Raw genomic sequence first — 19,047 nt, forward strand, 5'->3', positions numbered from 1 at the left:
TCCCCCCCTTCCCTGCGGAGATGAGGGGCGCGAGGGCAGGGTTTGACGTCGACAGTGACGCAACGGTGTTGTGAGGTGAAGAGCGAGCTGACGTAGAAAGCGGCCCCTGCACGCCGGGGTGGGGGAAGGAGAGGCGGCAGAGGGCCTTGGGCGGGGGGCGGGGCCAGGGCGGGGCCTGGCGGGTGGTGGGCGGGGCCAGACCCGACGCTAGCCAGTGGAGGGCGGGGTTGTGGGCGTGGCCGGGCGGGGCGCACGGGCGGGGGGCGGGGGAAGGGAGGCGATATATAGGGGCGCGTCAGGCGGCGAGGCAGTAGCAGAAGGAGCCCGGCTGCGGCGGCTGAGCGCGCCCGTCGTGGGGGTGTGAGCAGCGCAGCCCTCCCCCCCTTTCCCTCCCCCCCCTTTTTTTTTCCAACCCTCCCCCCTCCCTTTTTTTTTTTTCCTCTTTCCTTTCCCCTCCCATCCTCGCCGAGGGAGCCGGCTCTCGGAGATGGGGGTCGGGTGCTGAGCCGCCCCCCGCCCGCACTCACACCCCCGCAGGGATTGTTTGCACTACCCCCCGCACACCCACCCGGGTGAGTACCGCTCGCTGAGGGCGGGGGGACGGCCCGGGGGTGTGCGCTGGGGGGGCCCAGGCCGAAGGCAGGCGCTGAGGCGGGGGGCTGAGGCAGCCACCGCCCGGCCCCGGCCGTGAGGCGAGCGAGGGGCTGAGGCAGCCACCGCCCGGCCCCTGAGGCGGGGGGCTGAGGCGGGCGCGGCGCCCGCCGCAGTGACGGGGGGCCTGAGGCAGCCACCGCCCGGCCCCGGCCGCTGAGGCAGCAATCCCCCGGCCCTGGCGGCTGAGGCGGCCCCGGCGGCTGAAGCGGCCCCGGCCCCTGGGGCGGCGATGCCGAGGCGGGCACGGCCCGGCCGTCAGGCGGGCGGCCCGGGGTGCCGAGGCGGTCACGACCCCGCGGTGACGGGGACTGAGGCGGGCACGGTCCCGCAGGGAGGGGCAGGGCCGGGGTGCCGTGAGGGGCGCAGCGGCACGGGAGGCGATGGGAAGGAGGGCGTGGGGGCCGCCGGCAGCCCCTCAGAGAGGGGGCTGGGGGAGAGGGCACGGCCCGGGGAGCCGGGCCGCGAGAGGGTCCCTCCCAAGGCGGTCCCTGGACGCGCTCGGGCTGGGAGGAGTGAGCGTTGCCGGCTGACTAATAGCTGCTGCCTGCGCTGGGCCTCTCCGGGCAGCGCTGGCAGCCGTCCTCTAGGACCCTGCCCCAGCGGGGGGGCGAGAGGGGTGCCGCCGGGCCCGGGGTGCTGGTCTGCGTGCTGAGGAGAGGGGCCTTGCAACCCCCACCCCTTCTTGCAGTCACCTCCCTTCCTCTTCTTCGTTCTCTTTCTTACGGGCTCAGAAAATGGTCTTCCTCCTCCTCCTGCTGTTGCCGGAGCTCCCAGGGCTGTGAGCAGAAATCTAATGAGACCCGACTGCCTGGTTATGTAACTGCCCACACTGCTTAAGGCTCCTGCCTTTAACCCCCGGCGCCAGGGCTCTGCTCGATAATGAGAAATATTGTCCTCTTTAAATAAAAAAAAAAAAGTTTGAAATGATCAAGCTGATTTGTTTGATCAGCTGCTTGTACCATGGATCGGTTTTGGAGCTTGGAAAAATTTATAGCGTCTGCCCCGGTGCGCCTTGAAAGGATCATTTCATTCCTAAAGGACATGGAGGAAGGGAAACAAAACAGATGGATTAATAAATCATTTTTAAATGCCCCTTTTAACCACCCAATCAGCTTTTCTGTACTGATTGTGTCCCTTTTGTAAATATCTTCTGTTTGCCCTTGATCTTTTCCTTATCCCCACCCAGTGCTGATCCAGCAAACGTTTAAAGGTCGCCTTATCGTACAAGCTTTCAAACTATTCCCATACCATGTTGGGGAGAACACGAGTGGCTTGGAAATAGGGTTCCAGACTTTAAAAGGAGATTATTTGGAGCCAGAAATAAAAAAGCACTGTATTCATATTGTTAAAGGATTTTGTTACTGACTTTGATTTCTCTGATCTTTAGTGACAGCTACACTGAATTTTGTTCCTAGTGATGCAGTGCAGAAAAGCACACTGTTAATTGAAATTCTCGTTGGGTGTTTAACTTGAGCCAAGAAATATATATTTTGTTTCATTGGAACTTTTTGAACAAAGGTGTGTCCTGTGGATGAGTACCTTTATGCTAAGGTACTGCAGAATTTTTGTTAGCAGTGCATGTGCTAATACTTGGTTCTTGTCCCTTTAACTTTAGATAGCTAATTTCTCTTTTGTCCTTTGTGAAGGAGTGGCAACCATATTTTATATTAAATATAAAATGGAGTCATGGAGAAGGAGAAAAGCAATCGTTTTTGAGGCTATCAAAAGCCCTGTTGGCTCTAGTAACTTTTTGAAATCTGGACCCTAGACAACGCGATATATGGATTTAGTATACATTAATATATTACACCTAATAATATAGAATAATTTGTAGAAGGGAAAAATTTGTGAATTAATTTATTGTAATAATTTCACAGTCATTGCCACCCTTATGACAGAAGATACGTGCATCTATTTTGTATACATTGACTGCATTATCATTTTAGCTATTCCGAGGAAGAATTGTTGTATATGTACAGCGGACATTTTCTCTTCAGTTAGCATAGTTTCACCAGTGCACAGTTTATGCGGATGGTTTGCTTGGACTTAAAATAAATGTTGCATAATTTTAGTTATTTGTGTGAAATCTTCTAAAGCAACTGTTAACATTTTTGTAATTCTGTAGCTTACAGTGCAACCAATGTGTTTGCAAACTTTAAAATGATAAATGACCCTTGGACTAAGACCTTTCAAGCTAAACTAATAGTCTGGTGCTAAATTTTGCAGCTGAGTACTATAAATCATCCACATACGGGTTGGTAATTGAACCCTTGACAGGCCTGGCAGTTCTGTGATGTCTTAAAAATTATCCTTGCTGCTTTGTGAATAACTAAATGGCAAGCTTATGCGATTTTGAAATGCCCCATGCTGTATATGTAAACACATGCCTAGTGCATCTTCTGCAGTATTGTTTGGAAGTCATACTGAATGTAGTTGACATCCTTGCCTTCCACAGGCGTGAACATAAATAGGTTGATGCACTTTTGTTGACTTAAAAAGTAACCTATTTTATGCAGAAAGTGAAGCTAAAAGAATAGGCCTTGGAGCTTGATCTTACGCTTTCCTTATTTGGATGTGTTTGCTTTTGTTTTTTCTTAAAGGAGCAAGAGCACTCAAGGTGAAGGATAATAATCAACTAGAATCAGCACTTTGAATGAAATTTTGTTTCCCTGTGGCATCTTGAACACTTTCTTCTTCGGGTTTTGAAACAGACTTATAACTTTGTGGCATAGCAGCTATGCAGCTTGAAATCCAAGTAGCACTCAATTTTATTATTTCATATTTGTACAATAAGCTTCCCAGACGACGTGTCAACATTTTTGGTGAAGAGCTTGAAAGACTTCTTAAGAAGAAGTATGAAGGGCACTGGTATCCAGAAAAGCCATACAAAGGATCAGGGTTTAGATGTATACATATAGGGGAGAAAGTGGACCCGGTCATAGAACAAGCATCCAAAGAGAGTGGTTTGGACATTGATGATGTTCGTGGCAACTTGCCTCAGGATCTTAGTGTTTGGATTGACCCATTTGAGGTTTCATACCAAATCGGTGAAAAGGGACCAGTGAAAGTGCTTTATGTGGATGATAATGAAAATGGATGTGAGTTGGATAAGGAAATCAAGAACAGCTTTAACCCAGAGGCCCAGGTGTTCATGCCAATTAGTGACCCAGCATCTTCAGTGTCTAGTTCTCCTTCTCCTCCCTTTGGTCACTCTGCTGCTGTGAGCCCAACTTTCATGCCCCGCTCCACTCAGCCTTTAACCTTCACCACTGCCACATTTGCTGCCACCAAGTTTGGCTCGACCAAAATGAAGAATAGCGGCCGTAGCAACAAGGTCGCCCGCACCTCTCCCACCAACCTTGGCTTGAATGTCAATGACCTGTTGAAGCAGAAAGCCCTTTCCTCCTCCATGCACTCTCTCTACGGGCTTGGCTTAGGCAGTCAGCAGCAGCAGCAGCAACAACAGCAGAAGACTTCTGCCCTTTCTCCTAACGCAAAGGAGTTCATTTTCCCCAACATGCAGGGTCAAGGTAGTACCAGTAGCATCTTTCCTGGTGACAGCCCCCTTAACCTCAGTCCTCTCCAGTACAGTAATGCCTTTGATATGTTTGCAGCCTATGGAGGTCTAAATGAGAAGTCTTTTGTGGATGGCTTGAATTTTAGTTTAAACAACATGCAGTATTCTAACCAGCAATTCCAGCCAGTTATGGCTAACTAAAAATAAAACGAAAGTGAAATACAAGTAAATAACTATTGTACAAGTTAAAATGCACGTACCCAAGGGTGTATCTTTTTTTCCACCTCTTGAGATTTTTTTTAAGGCTTGTAGTATGAATACATTCAAGCTTGGTTAGATAAATACAACATGCATCATTTTTTCATTTGCCAACCAAGCACAAAATTATTTTATACTGACTGTACATTACAAAAATATACTCTCAAAATATGGCCTCTTACAGTATTTAAGATATAGCAAGGACGTGGCTAATTTTTTTCATGTGTGTATATATATATGTACACAAACATATATGTGTATATATATTAAAAAATTGGCACTAATAGGTGGGTTTATTGGTCTTTTTCTAATTGTATAATTTAATTTAGTACAAAGTTTGTAAAATATCAGAGTATATATATTGTTTCTACAACATGGTATTGCATTTATATCTTTTTACTACAGTGATCTGTGACAGCTGCAGCAGCTTCATGTTGTATTTTTTTTACTGAAATTGTAAGATATCCATCTTAAAGACATCAATTCTAAAAAAAATAAAAAGTTGTGTACAGAATATTCCTTAGTGGTGGAATTAAAATGTACGAAATATTTGCTTTTTTCAAAAGAAACACAAATTGTATTTTCTGTTAAAAGTTTAAAGATTTTTGCTATATATTATGGAAGAAAATGTAATCGTAAATATTAATTTTGTACCTACATTGTGCAATACTTGAAAAAAAGGTATAAAAGTATTTTGAGTCAGTGTCTTACATGTTAAGAGGGACTGAAATAGTTTATATTAAGTTTGTATTAAAATTCTTTAAAATTAAGTGACTGTTGTGGTCTGTGTTTTTACTGTTCTGCTGAAGATCAGAGCGCTGCGTTTATTGTGTTGTCAGTGCTAATGATGCAAAAAAGTCTGACTCAGTGCATCACAAAGGAGCGATGGAAAGGGTTGCTGTATTGATGCACCACAATAAGGGGTTGCTTTACCTAAAATACTACTGACAAAGCATGTAGCCTGATTAAGTACTTGCCTACAATTATTTGAGCAAACTTTCACTTGTTTTCCATAACTGCAGCTCACTGAAGTCAGAAGGTAATTTTATTTTTTTTTTCCGTGAGAGTTAAGACCATAAGCTATGTGAATGTTGAGTTATTGTGCGATGTGATGTATCTAGAAGAGACTCAGGTGATTCAATGAAATTCACTTTCCGTGTCATCAGAATGGATCTGAACTATTCTCTCGAGAGGTCCTAGACCAACGCATCAGCGATCTGTTTCTGTATTGGGGATTAATAGCTCAGAAACGAGACTGAATAAAAGTGCTAATTTACAGTTTACTAAACTCATTGTAAACTTTCATTTTATATGCTCTATTAAAAAGAGAAATGTAATGCAACTACAACATGGTATTCTAAGGTTTTTATTTTAGTGGATTTTACCCATTTTAACTTAATAGATTCTCAAAATGTGAATGTGAGTGGGAGGAGAAAGAATTCAGAGGCTGACAACTCAGCTTTTCCAGGGCTATTTTGAAGTTGCATCGCTAACTCTTTTCCATCTGTTCGGCAAATAGTGTTCCTTGCTAGTGGACATTGTCAAGGGAAAGAGAAACTTATTAATCCGTAAATCTAACAAACATCAACTTATTTTCCATGGCAGTTCCAGTTGTACAAAGAGAAGATACATGCTAAGCGGATAGTCCTTTGGCTCACGATGATGAATGCTAAGCCACAGGAGGAGTACAGGATTAAAATTATCTGAACTTTAGTATTCTGAAACTGGATTTTGAGACTGAAGATCAGTCTTTTCCTTCTTGATGCACTTGGTTTTACAAAAGGTGTAAATTCCATGCACGCGTACACCCCCAGTTTGGTGCGAGCAGAGTTTTGGTGGAAAACTAGTGCTTTTGGTGGAGCCTAGTGCTGTAAGGAAGGGAGTGTTTTTCAACACCAGTGTGAGATCTTTGCTTTGGACAGAGGCTGTGAAGAAATGGTCAGGGTGGAGACGTGAGGCTGACAATGGTATCAATTTCTAATGCCATGACAACCAATTCAAAAGCAATAATGGAGCGAATGTTTTTTTTAGGCATTCATCTGTCTGTATTTAACTGGCTCCTTTTTATTGAGTTTGCCATCTGGTTTATCTTTCAACTAACAGCACATCAGTGGACAGAACTGTACTTAAAAGTGCATCATTTGGCATCTAATTTTAAGTGGATGATTTTGCTTTAAAAGGGACTTAGAAAAAAATCAGAAAAAGAAATATTGGATCAATTACTGAAAAATGGACAACGTTAGCTCTGTGTATTATTTCTATTTGTATGCCTAGACTTTAAGACTTACTACAATTTTAGCATTTACAATACAGTAATAATACCTGAACTGTCTAGAAGGCTGAGCAACTTCAACAGTGGAGACTGTTCTACGTGTTCTGTAATATTTCTATTCCTGTGGTTTAAACTGAGATGATTTGTCTTAAAGGTCATGGAGCTTATCCTCTTCCCAGGCTGATTTGTTCACTTCCACTGTAACCAGCTCTACGTATGAAGGGCAGTGGTTTGCAGCAAGGAAGAATCTCTGGAAACAAGGTTGTTTTTTGCAGCACCTTTTAATATAAAGATTTTAATAAGCAGGGTTTTGTCCTCCATAGGTTGTTTATGGTGCTTTGCAAGGAGACAATCTGTAGAGAGAGCTTCCAGTTTTCTCAAAGAATGCAAATGTGAAGATTTTTAATGTTTTCTCTTACTCCTTATAGAAATTAAGGATGTGTGCTTTCTGTTCAGTCTACTTCACCCATTTATTTATCTTTTGCTAAATTTTGGTGCTGAATTTGTTAAATCAAACATTTACATTGCAACATTCTGTTCTAAATGAGTGCCAAGTCAATCTCTGGTTTAATTTGCACGCACCCAGTATTTTGCTCTTGAGCCGTGCTGTCAAGTGCGTTTGCTTTGAGAGAAAGGACCTAAAAAGGAGCGAAGGGGAAAAAAGAAGCATTTGCTCAGTTGTGTAAGTTCTTTTGTATTTTCTCTTGTGAACATGCAATTTACTTCCTTAAAATTGCTGGTGTAAGTTAAACCTCGGAAGATGTCTTTAATTTACAGTGAAGAAAAGGGTAAAGCCCTAAGTATGCGTCCCCCTCAGTGCTGCTTAGTGCATCCTGTCTCTTCACTCGAAGTCCCCACCCAAGCACAAGTTAAAAGCCCTTTCATCTTAAGGCTCACTCAATTCAGCACAAGTGGATAACTTTTGAAAATCGTAATCTGAGATCTGTGAAATTGAGCTCAGAGGCATCTTGGCATGGGAGGGTAGAGAGGATTCAGTGGACAGCTACGGTCTGTGCTGCATTTGTTTTGTGGGTAGACGACAGACCTTACTCTTGGTCAGAAGTCTAGTAGCGGTCACGAAAATAAAATTGCTCTGATTATTTCTGCAAAGGAGAGCGAGCTCGCAGGTGGAGTTGAGAATACGTAGTGCTTCATTGCTGCGTCGTGCTCTCAGAGGTCCCTGCTGCGGATGTGAATCCAGAGGGCACAGGCTGGCTTGGCACTGGAGTCTCGGTGAGTACAAGTTTTTGTAGTTCTCTTAACTTCAACTAAGCTATCATAATTTATACAAATTAAGGATTGGGTGTAAGCCACAGAAAGATCCATCCCTCGTCTTCACCATGCAAAATTAGAAAGCTATTAAACGTCGCTTGTACGATCTCTTGCTACAGACAGCCGTGGCAGATGACTGCCCAGCTACAGCATGGCCGCGTGCCCAGCTGTCTGCACCCTGTGCTCCCACCGTATTGCAACGTGCAAAAGTCTGTTAGTAGCAAACAGCCCAGTTGCATTTCTGAAACATCAGGTAACCAAACAACTAGTTGTTAAATCAGCTCTTTGGATCGGCATGGGATCAAACCAGAGTTCATCTACTGATCTGATGTCCCAGACTGTTCTATTAACGTTTCAGGAATAAATACCTCAGAGTTTGTGTTGGTAGTTTTGGAGCAGATGAAGCAAACCGGCGGTTCAGCACTCTTTTTTATATCATCAGCAAGTTGATTTAAATTGAGTGTACAGAGTTGGCTGCATTCCTCTCATGAGCTGCATAAAAAGTTTGCTAAATCGAAGTGCCAGAGCTGTAAAATCCTGCTGAAGGGATTGTTTCCAAAGATCAGCAAGAGGAACGGTTAAACTGTTACCGTGGCAGTGTGCGTACGACTTTTGTCCTCTTGGCTTTATTTTAGTGATGGTAGTAAAGAGTTTTGCTTTACAGAAGGGAAAAAGCATTAAGACTCAGGAACATAAACCACATTCCCTTTGGCACTACGAGTTCTCTACCTCATAGACAAAATATGATCAGTGTGTGGAACGAATAGCAGGTGTAAAATATTTTTAGAAAAACCTTGGCGTAAGGTGCAGATGTCCCTCAACCCCCATCCTTTATTCTGTCAACTTTTGTTTGTTAAAAACAATGTGTAGTATTGATGGCCGCAGTTTTGGTGGAACTTGCTGCAGTTTTCTTTTGGTAATTTAGCACTTTAGAGGCCTGAAATCAGAGTTCCTCTCCTCCTCCGAGAGCTGAGACACCATTACATTTAAACAGTCTGTCAGCTCCGTGCCTTCATGGAGCTCGTTGCGCTGCATTCCCTTTTCCCCTTAGCTTCAGGATTACCCGTAGCATAAAACAAAAGAGGACTTTGGGAATGTAGTGCCTTAATTATTGTTTAGTGCCTCTGCGAGCTTCTTTGAGAAGGTTATATCAACAGGACTGGATAATGCAATTAAAAACAGACCTGGAAACCCACCTTTTTTCCTTGGCAGAAGATATTCATTCCCTGCTACACCCATAACCCCTTCCTTTGTCTTCGCTGCCCCTCCCACAGCGTCCTCAGAAGGACCAGCTTGTGCGTTGCTCCCTTTGTTCGCTGCCTCTCGCTACTTGCTCTGCTGCACCAGGCTTTCATGCCGCTCTTGTCTTCACCCAGACTCCGCTTCTCTCTGACCTCATCTCTTCAGTTGCTCGATGCCAGGAACTGCTGTGCCATGGGAGACCTCCGCACGCGAGGCTCTAGCCACCGAAAGGTACCCTCTCCCTCCGCCCCACGTAGGCTAAGGCTTCCTTGTCTTCGCTTCATCTCTAAAGACATAGTGTAAAGAACTACTGCATGTCAGAATACAGTTAAGGATCATGTTAGATGCTCACAGTCTCACAAAACTGAGTGAATTTGCTGCTTGAGCAGCCTCATCCAGTAAGGCAACAGCCTGGGAGTTTTTAGTCACGTTGATGGAAATGGGAAGTGGCAGGTTAGTGAAGAACATAGTGCAATAGATGACAACTCGGGCACCCCACATCCAGATCTGACTCTGGGCAACTCACTGCCCTTTCCTGCGTTGGCTTCCTCCTCTGTCTCCGTTGAAATTCACGGTTAGCAAGTGTCAGGCGTTAGCTGGCTATTGCTGTCTTTTTGCTGTCAATAAGGAACTTCATCCAATTTCTGTATGCCACAGGAACATCTTCCGAGGTCGACCTACCGTTCCCTCCTTTTATTGCCTTTAGTCTCTGTGGCCTTTGAGAGTCTCCTCCGTTGTACAGTTCACTTAACGTGTATTAGATGACCTTTACGTTTTGAAATAAGGCATGCATATAAAAGTGAAGCACTTGATTCACATTGTCCATGGTATATAGAGTCTGATTCATCCACCGTTGGAGCAGAAGGCCTCCGGAGCAGTGAGATCTCACATACTGACTATTGTGATTCTGTAAAGGAATTTCTGTGGGTGTTTCTTTAGATATGGAAGTATATATTCCTCCAGTACAAATCATGTGAAAATTTTACACCAGCCTACTCACTGAAGTTGCTGCTGGTCAAAATTAGACTTGCATACAGATTTTACAAACTAAAACAAATTCCCCTTTGATTTTCATTAGACCATAAGGTTAAGCTGCGTGCGCCAGCGCAGAGACAGGGCTGCTGGGTTCTGCCACCGGCTGTGCTATGAACTGTCTGCTCAGTCTTCAAAAGATCGCTTCAGCCTTGTCAAGAGAAGTTTCATTGTTTTTAAGCTCATACTTGTGCCTTTAACTCCCTGCTGCGTCTCAGATGTTGTAGATAACTGCAACTTCTTTTTGAAGCCAACGGGTTCTCGGTCTGCCTGTGTCTCTCAGGGTTAGTCAGGTATGTGCAGCACCTCTGTTTGGCGATTTGGTGGGAAGAGTGCAAAATTCCTGAATACCATTGAAAATGTTAACACCCAGGGCAGTTACCTACTTTGCAGATATTTGTGAATCTCATTTTATATTTATTAACTGCTTTGAGCCATAGATCGTATTTTACTTGAGAACAATTGATATTTCATTTTTAAGTAACGCATATCGATGCTCTCTGTTTGTGCCTTCTAGACTGTTAGTCCTTAAAGACTCATTTCAGTATTGCCAAACCAAATCACTCGAGAAATTGTGATTCAAGTCTCCAAGAATATTTTAGACATTATGAGGTAATTGTAAATAATAATCAACCTCGCACCATATTAATTTATCTTCTGGGTATAGACTTAAATAGATTTCAGAATGTTCTAGCTTTTCTCTACAAGTCCATTAAGAACTTAATTTTTAGGTGAAAATTTAGATCCTTAGGAAATCACAGGTTCCCTGGGACTGGCACTTCACAGGAAACCAAATATCTAAGGGATAGTGATGAATTCATAAGTGTCGGCAATTAACCACAGCTGCTTAACGGACTCAGATTTCTAAGTGATGCAGAAGGACTGAGACCTACCACCACCCTCCTGTCTGTCCAGTTTGCATCACAGATTTGACAGTCTGGTGGCAACAACTGCAGGCAACCAACGCAAATTAACTTGTACAAACTGAGAAAGGACAGAAACAGTAAGAGATCAACCACTGCATCTCTGACCTCTCACTCCTGACCTTCAAGGAAGGTCTCCAAAACTGCTTCAACAGACAATCCGACTACTGAAATTCCTGACTCCAGGGTATAAAAATCACACAGATATTGATTGCATATTACATTATAATTTTTGCTGCCACCGGCCATCCCTAGACAATTATTATTCCTGTCTCTCTCACCCTCTCTTTCTGCCATAAATGACATTATCAGCTGTCCTCTGGCTAGTATCCTCCCTTTGATCAACAGGAACCAATCATCCTTTCTCTCAAATTGCCTAATTCATTAATATAATGAAGTTTAACTCAGAACAATTATTCTCAACCTGTATTTAGCTCTAAGGTTATTGCTTCTATTTCAGACCTAAGGAAGCCTTATGTGCCTGAAAGCCTGTCTAGTTTTTCCAAGTACACCAGCTGACCTAATAAACGGTGTCCCCTCTCCCTGCCCTTGCCTCACTTACATCTTGCACTGTCCTCGCTACGACGCATCTCCTGCACCACCGTGCTTGCTCCTGCTCAGCTGAGTCTACAAACGAAGGCATAGCCGTGATGAGCTACTCTGGGAGGTACTCCACTAGCCCAGTTAATAGGAGGGAAGCGTAGGCATCACGTGGTGGAGCTGCTCGGTCTATAAGCCATCCGTCCCTCCTTGTCTGAGATTGCCTTGCTGTCCCCGCGCGTGCCATGTGGCAGTGGCGGGTGGGAGGTAAGGGGAGCTGCTGGTGACCTGTGAGCAAGGCTGACTTGATGATCACCTCAGCAGATGGCACGCGTTTGGGGATGATGAACTTCTGGAAGTCAGTAAAGTTGTCTTGCCTTTTTTCTTGGTGTCTCTGTGGTTTTAAGAATTCAGTATTTGGAGCAGCTTACCTGCCCAAAGTCAGATACCAGGAGATCGGTTAAATTTAGGGTCTAGATCTCATCTTTTCAAATCAGTCCTTTTTTCAATGTTCTGCTGTACCAACTCTCTCTTACCTTGTTTATTCTTTTGAATTCCTAAGTTCCCCCTTCTGATTCTTCTCTCTGTTTTCCTTCAAAGTCTTCCTTTAGAGTTGCTTTTCTTAGCTTCTTTCCCAAACCAAGCCATTCCCCCCATTCTGCTTGTCTGAGGTCTGTGCCTCGCCATGTATAATTTGCAGTGTATTATCTGACGGGGACTGTAATCTCTTCAGGGCCGGGCTGTGTCCCTCTCCGGACTCACAGTTGCCTCGTTTAGTCTACGGGGTTGAATAAGAAGGACAGAAGTAGAAAAGTATAGAGACACTCCCAAATAAACTGTGCATTTTGTGTTCAAGAAACAAATGCAGGAACAATTGTTATTAGTAACGTGGTTTATGCTGTGCCACTGGAGGCTTGAGAAGAAGTAGATGCTTTAGGCAAAGAATCTTCCTTTACAAAACATTTGTGGAACATATTTATCTAAAAATACACGTAATTATGGTAGAGAACGATGTTCCTCTGCTGATCTATAGTTAATTATCAATGGCAACATGGGATTCTTAAATCTAGTAAACAACCCTGCTGTAGTAATATCATATACTTTATCTCTTTCCTTCTCTGCAGCATCCCGAAGCCTTTCCCAGGCTGATTTCGTGGCCTCTGCTGCTGCTGTTGAAAGAGCCCTGCTCACTCGGCTCTACCACCATGTCCACCGAGGCTCAGAAAAGGAGGATGGAGGAGGAGGAGGATGATCCTGTTCACCTACAGCAGAGGTAACTGTGGGGAGGGAAACCTGAACGATGCAGGACAGATTTTTGCCTTTAACAATCACTGAAACTTTTCCTCTCTACATATGTGCTGTGGGTAATATGCTGCTAATAATGCATTTTAAAATACATTTTGGTCTGAGAGCTCCAATGAGTTTGGCTTTTTGATGCCTGCACAAATGGACTTCACATACTTAAATGTCTGTCTGACGAAATTAGAAAACAGCAATATGTAAGCGGAGATGGGGATTATCTGTGAGACTGACTTTGAGATGACTCTCCAAAAGTCAGAATGTTTAGAGCTAGGGTTTTGACTTTGCCTACTTTCTGGAGAGATCTGAGGCCGTCCAGCCTGACCCTGCCGCCGGGGCCATTGCTGCAGGGTGGCAACTGGCCCGTTCCCTCTCCTGACATTTGCATTTGCTTGAACAAAAGGCTCATTCTGGCTGGGACTGCTGCATCCAGGTCTCGCGTTGTCCGGTTCCCAGTTGCTTTTTGGAAAGAGCTAGCTGTGCTCGAGTGCCCGGCTTTGAGTCACTTCTGTGGGGCACTGTCATCTTGGATATTTTGGTCTTTTGTCATATATAAAAAGATATCTCTATTATTTGCAAGCAGTTAGTCATCTGCTAGCCAGAAGGGATTGTTTTCCTTAGGGATGTTTAGGATCACATAACTCTTACAGGCAGAGGGGAAAATATCCGTAGATGTTGGGATTAGTCATATAACTGCTGCAGTTATCTTCCTCCAGAGCCTTTTCTTTCACTCCCCATTAGAGCTCCTGAACTTGAGGGCTGTATCCGATCTTCAGCCTTTCCCATAATGACATTTATCTGGGCGGGCTGAAAGGCAAAGGGGATCCCAGGCTGTGTAATCTCTAGCCAGTTCGTTCTTTCTTTACTTGGTTGGTTTTTTCCACAACCACTTGATAAATCATGGCGTGGAGAGCTGGGAATGAAAGGATATGACCTGCTCACCGTGCTCGCCTGCTCCTGGCTTCCAGCAGCGGTTCCGATTTCTCTGGGCCTCCGTTCCCCATCAGCCCGAGGTATAACCCCACTTCTGTGCCTTGCAGAGGTGCTGTGAGGTTTCCTTCTCGCTTGGGAGCTCTGGGTCACCCTGGGGTACAATACCGCTGCTGTAAAGCACCTCCCAGTCATCAAGAGACTTTTATCCGTAGAAAAGCCCTGTGTGGTGTTGCTGTCCCTGTCCTCGAGGTGGGGACAGGTCAGAGGAGAGATGGAGGAGCCGCCAGCCACCCCCTGCGGAGCTGAGGGCGAGGTGAACCGTGGACGTTGGCACCACGAAGGTTGGCCTTATTCTTCTGTGAAACGCACCATCCTTCCCACGTCACGGGAGAAGAGAACCTATTATTTACTTTCCATCCATTCAATATCCTCCACGTGATCAGGATGTGCTTAAACTGGGAACAGCTGCTTTATGGGGATGTTTTCAAGGGAGCTGATGTCGAGTGGGACTAAACGGCAGCAACTGTCGCTTAACGTAGGCAGGGGCACAAATCCTTTTTGCTGGAGATGGCCCGGGCTGTGCGGTGCCCACAGCGAAGGTGTTAATCCATGTGCTACACTCAACGGCGTCCTAGCAGTACGGGGACAAGCCAGTCGAGACAAAAAGAAGGAAAATCGGAAATTGGTCACTATTACTTGTAACCCTTTGAAGTCCTCTTAGAACCAGACCCCAAAAGCCCACCTAAACCCAACGGCTTTATCCTGATGGTCCCTCTGCGGTGCAGTCAGCCCAGGGTGAGGGGTCTGTGCCGGGCGCTTTGCTGCTGTAAGAATTGTTTGTCTTTACAGAGGTCAGGTACTGGGAGGCCACTTGCAGAGCAAATGCCTTCGCTATGCGCACGGTCGTCGTGAACTGGAGGAACCTGAAGGACTGGTGAAACGGGGACCCTGCAGCCAGCTCCTGCCAGGATTCACTTGGGGATTCTTCTTTCCTTGGTCCTTCCAGAAATGAAGTAACATTTGCTGGGAGGAGCCTTTCAACACGGCAATTGGCCCACGAGCCTGGGTTGAGGCATGGCTGGCTCTAGGATGCACTAAAAATATATGTGACAAATGTAAACATTGACTTTTGCAGGGGTGGGAGCGTGTCTGCCGAGAAGCGCCGGCACGGCGAGCGGGGCGGTCGGCGGCGCTGGGTGCTGCGGGTGGCAGAGCAGCGGGGGGGAGAACGCTTTCTTCCTCTGGGTTGTTTTTGTTCTGAAGCAATTATTTAAAGTTGTAACAGCTTCACACATTACAATTGCAGCTTTTCCATCATCGTGTCGTGGTAACCACGTTTCAACAGGTAAGGGAAGAAACTGGCAGGGGGGAAATAAGGAACTGAAGGAAGAGGAAGGACCTATCGAAGGGGAACTGCCTCCACCTCCTCCCTCCTCTGCTGGGCTCTTTTCTTTGTTTGGTTTTCTTTTTTATTGCAAGACATAAAAGCGAACAAAAACATTAGGAAGGAGGTGGTCTGAGCCCCTGCGTGTGGCTGAAGGGCTCTCCCCTCCACCCAGCCTCCCAGTGCGCCTGGAGCAGGGGACAGGGCAAGGTGACACAGCCGGGTGCCACGTCAGCAGCCAGCGCGCTCCTGCCTGTGGCTGCCAACAAAGGTGGCCATTGAGAGCCCGCCGTGCCTGTGCTCCCAGCGATTGTGCTGGGGGAACGGGGCTGAAACCAGCAGCCTGATTTTGCGCAGGCAGCTGGTGAGCCACGTGAGCATCCTCGCCTCCTCCTCCTCCTCCTCCTCCTCCTCCTCCTCCTCCTCCTCCTCCTCCTCCTCTCCAGCACAAGGTCTCCAGAGCGTCTGGGGAGCGGTGGCAGGTTGCAGGCTGTACGGTTGTGCGAGAGCTGGCCGTGTCGAGCCAGGATTGTGCTGGGTGGAAATGGGCTCCCCCAGGTGAAGGAGCAACACCCGCCCAAGCAGCCACAAAGCAAACAAGTGTGCTTTTCCCCAGCCCATGGACTGTTTTGGTCAGCTGAGGATGCGACAGCAGAATAAAGGAAAATGGAGCTTTTTATTTCCCTCCCTTGCTCTTGCTAACTCCAGCCATCCCCTATGTGCAGCTCCAGAAGGAATGAGTAAAATTATTTTGTACAAGGCACTTCTGCTCCAGAGCATAAAGTTACTCAGCATTTGCAAGACCAGGTTATTGTAGATATTTTTATTTTGTGCCTATTTTACTTTGCCTCAGACCGCCGTATTATGGATGCTTCCAATTAACAGTTCATGAACATAAACAAGGCTTTACTCGCACGTTACAAATCAAAAGAGATTTTTTTTTTTTTAGTCATGTTTGCAAAAAACGTATTCATGTTCAGATTTTCTTTATGCGAAAATGAAAGCACCTGAACTCCAGGCCAGGGAAGGTTTGGTGAGCAGAGAGTGTAGGAGCCTGGCTGCCCCACGTTATATAAACAAACCGGTGTTTTTGAAAGCAGACCTAGAGGAGTTTGCAAATGCATTTATTTAAGCAAGCAACCCATCTGCTCCTACCAATAACGGATTCGCAGACCAATTGTGTATTTGCTCAGCTCACAGGCCAATGAGTTTTACATATGTTACACGATTTGCACAAATCGATACGTAACGTAGAGACACATGCTGACATCTGGAACACACGAGCCATGAAGACAGGGATTTGAATGGTGACCTAGTCAGCACCTAGGGGTGTCTGGATCTTCAAGGCAAAACCATAATATTTATCTTTTTTTTTAATGAACTGTTAGATTTTGTAAGGCAGACTGTAGCAATGCCCGTTTCACAGGGCTGCCTGACTCCTGCAGGATGCAGCCACCACAAGAAGGAGGCTTGGAGCCGCTTCACCCACCTGGCCGGCCAAGAAGGAAAACTGCGAATTACACATGAACGTAGCACAGCTGGAGGGAGGAGCTGCCCCCACTCACAGCACTGCCAAGTACATGGAGTTGCATTTCAATTCTAGCTATGGAAGTACAGAAAAGAAAGCTTTATCCAGAAAAAAACCTAATCCCTTATATGGGAAATATGGAATATAAGCAAAACTCCAAAGGTCCTACCTAGAAATAGCTTTCTGAGGCCTTCAGGGTGTTGGGGGTCCCTGTTTCTATTTACGTGTCCATCTCCCACCGCTTCCTCCTGTGGTGGCACCTGAGGCTCTAGAAACCTCCTTCTTGCCAGAAACGTTTCTAGAAACAGCGCTTTTTTCATCACGCTTGGGAGTGCTTGCAGAAACGCAAGCTCAAATGGTCGGTCCGAGCGTTTGCCCTGGAGCTTGATTTAAGGAGCTGTGCTCGCCCAGCAAAATCCAGGAGCTGTTTCTGCGATACGCTCCCTTGAGCAGACTGGTGAGAAAAGTGGAGGCCAGGAACTTAAATTTTATGACCTTGTAATGCCCAGAGGCTCAAACCCGTGACAAAAGTCTCACTGGTCAAGGCAATTACTAAAAAAAGGAGAATGGAAAAAAAACCACCAACCCCAAACCTCTCCTCTCTCCAGATTACCAACTAAACGACCTGTGAGCTGCAATTATTCTGCAAAAGATGCTCTCAGGAGTGTTTTTTACAGTGAAAGAAGTCATAAATAATAATAAAAAAATGCATGTGTGTGTATTTTACAAAGCAAGGAGAAAATTTCTTCCTCTTCAAGCCCATAGTCTGTGAATAATTTGTGAACAAGAGAAGCAGCTCCATCTATCTTACGCTGTATTTGTTACAAATCATTTGCTCATGTGTAAATCTTCCTGCCAGGGTAGGAGCAGCAAATCCTCCTTCAATTTTTGTCTGCTGAAAAACTTCTATAGCTAAACATGAAAAATTGAATCGATAAGTAACAGGTATAGCGGTGCATCTCGGGATGAATATATTCCCACGACGGAGGGGCTGGGTGACAGTGTTTATGAGGCAGCTGGTGGCTGCGGGGCAGGATTTCTGGCTGGCACACATTGCTGAGCCACAAGGGCTAATAATTTTGCAGGAAAACAAAAGCCAAGCCAAAAAGACCATCTCCAAAACCGGGTTCCCTCCCAGCACACCTATAGCGAGCAGGCAACCAGCCGAGTGAAATGCATCAGAGCATCCCATCTTGGAGAAAACTTTTTTCGAGCTCACAGAAAGTCCTTAGGTGGCAACACTGCTCCTTCTGACCCTCCGGGGAGTCTTGTCATGGCTGATACATCTCCGAAAGCTCCTGCTTTGGAGATTCTGTGACTAAGTGAGACCTTAAACCTCCATTCACAAATAAAAGTGAGAAAAAGAGTACGCATTTAATGCTGGTGGTGGCAAAGGAAAGCGTAAACCTGTACTCGCTGACAGGCTCTGCCATTTCAAGGCAAGCTAAAAGAACGATCAAAACACCCAAGAATTTATTTATTTAAAAGAAATAACAAGATTTTAAAGCTAAGTTTGTGACACTGGGAGATGTGACTCACGATCTCTAAATGCTTTGGGTTGCCAGCGCGCTTTGATATTTCTGTAACTGAAAGCCCAACAAGTGACAATTGCAGAAAGGTGGTTCAGCCCTTCCAGCCTCGGCGACCGGGACCAAGGATGCTCTGCTGGGCCATGGCACCGAGGGACCACTCGCCCCATCCCCTCCCCGTCTGTTTGGACTGTAAGCTCTCCGCAGGTGAAGAGCGTCTCTCCATCCCTGTTTGCAGAGCTCGGCCCCCTTCCAGGCAGCCCCATAACACAAACATGGTAAATCACCCCGAGCACAGACACGGGCTGGACAGTCGAGGAGAAAAATGCCCAGCCCACCCTGCTCCCAATATTTTCAGGGGAAAAGCATCATCAGAGACCCAATAGATGAGGAGATTTTGGTGTAAGCCCTGCCTATCATCACACCTGTTAGATAAGTAGATCTGAGAAAGCCGTTAACTTTTTCCTTTTGATCTATGGTTATTCACTGCTGACTCTGTGCTGGGTCTATACAGAGCCCCTCCAGCACTGCAGCCCTGGGCGCGCGTGCTCGTGAACGGCTGCTCCTTCACCGAAACGCCAAACCAACTGAAAAAAGTAGCAATTTCGCTATGTCAGAGATAAGATACTTTTGCCCATCTCTTGATTAGATGACTTTTGGAGCT

The 19,047-nt window shown here is 45.8% G+C and overlaps 1 protein-coding gene across 2 annotated transcripts; it reads left to right on the forward strand.

The window, feature by feature from the left end:
- The first annotated feature begins 314 nt into the window (after window positions 1–314).
- Window positions 315–5,199, forward strand: TOB1 (transducer of ERBB2, 1). Of its 2 annotated transcripts, none has more exons than XM_075169639.1 (2): window positions 315–572; window positions 3,255–5,199. In XM_075169639.1, exon 2 carries the CDS (start codon window positions 3,392–3,394, stop codon window positions 4,370–4,372), a length of 981 nt encoding a protein of 326 aa, XP_075025740.1. In that variant the 5' UTR covers window positions 315–572; window positions 3,255–3,391; the 3' UTR covers window positions 4,373–5,199. The 2 variants fall into 2 exon arrangements, with proteins under 2 accessions (XP_075025740.1, XP_075025741.1); XM_075169640.1 differs by lacking the exon at window positions 315–572 and adding an exon at window positions 2,132–2,205.
- The last annotated feature ends 13,848 nt before the right edge of the window (window positions 5,200–19,047 follow it).

This window comes from Calonectris borealis, chromosome 20 (genome assembly GCF_964195595.1).
Source record: "Calonectris borealis chromosome 20, bCalBor7.hap1.2, whole genome shotgun sequence".
Lineage (NCBI taxonomy): Eukaryota > Metazoa > Chordata > Aves > Procellariiformes > Procellariidae > Calonectris > Calonectris borealis.

Bases quoted from the DNA above. Each gene is read 5' to 3' on its own strand.
- TOB1 (XM_075169639.1), top strand. From the start codon at position 3,392: ATGCAGCTTGAAATCCAAGTAGCACTCAATTTTATTATTTCATATTTG.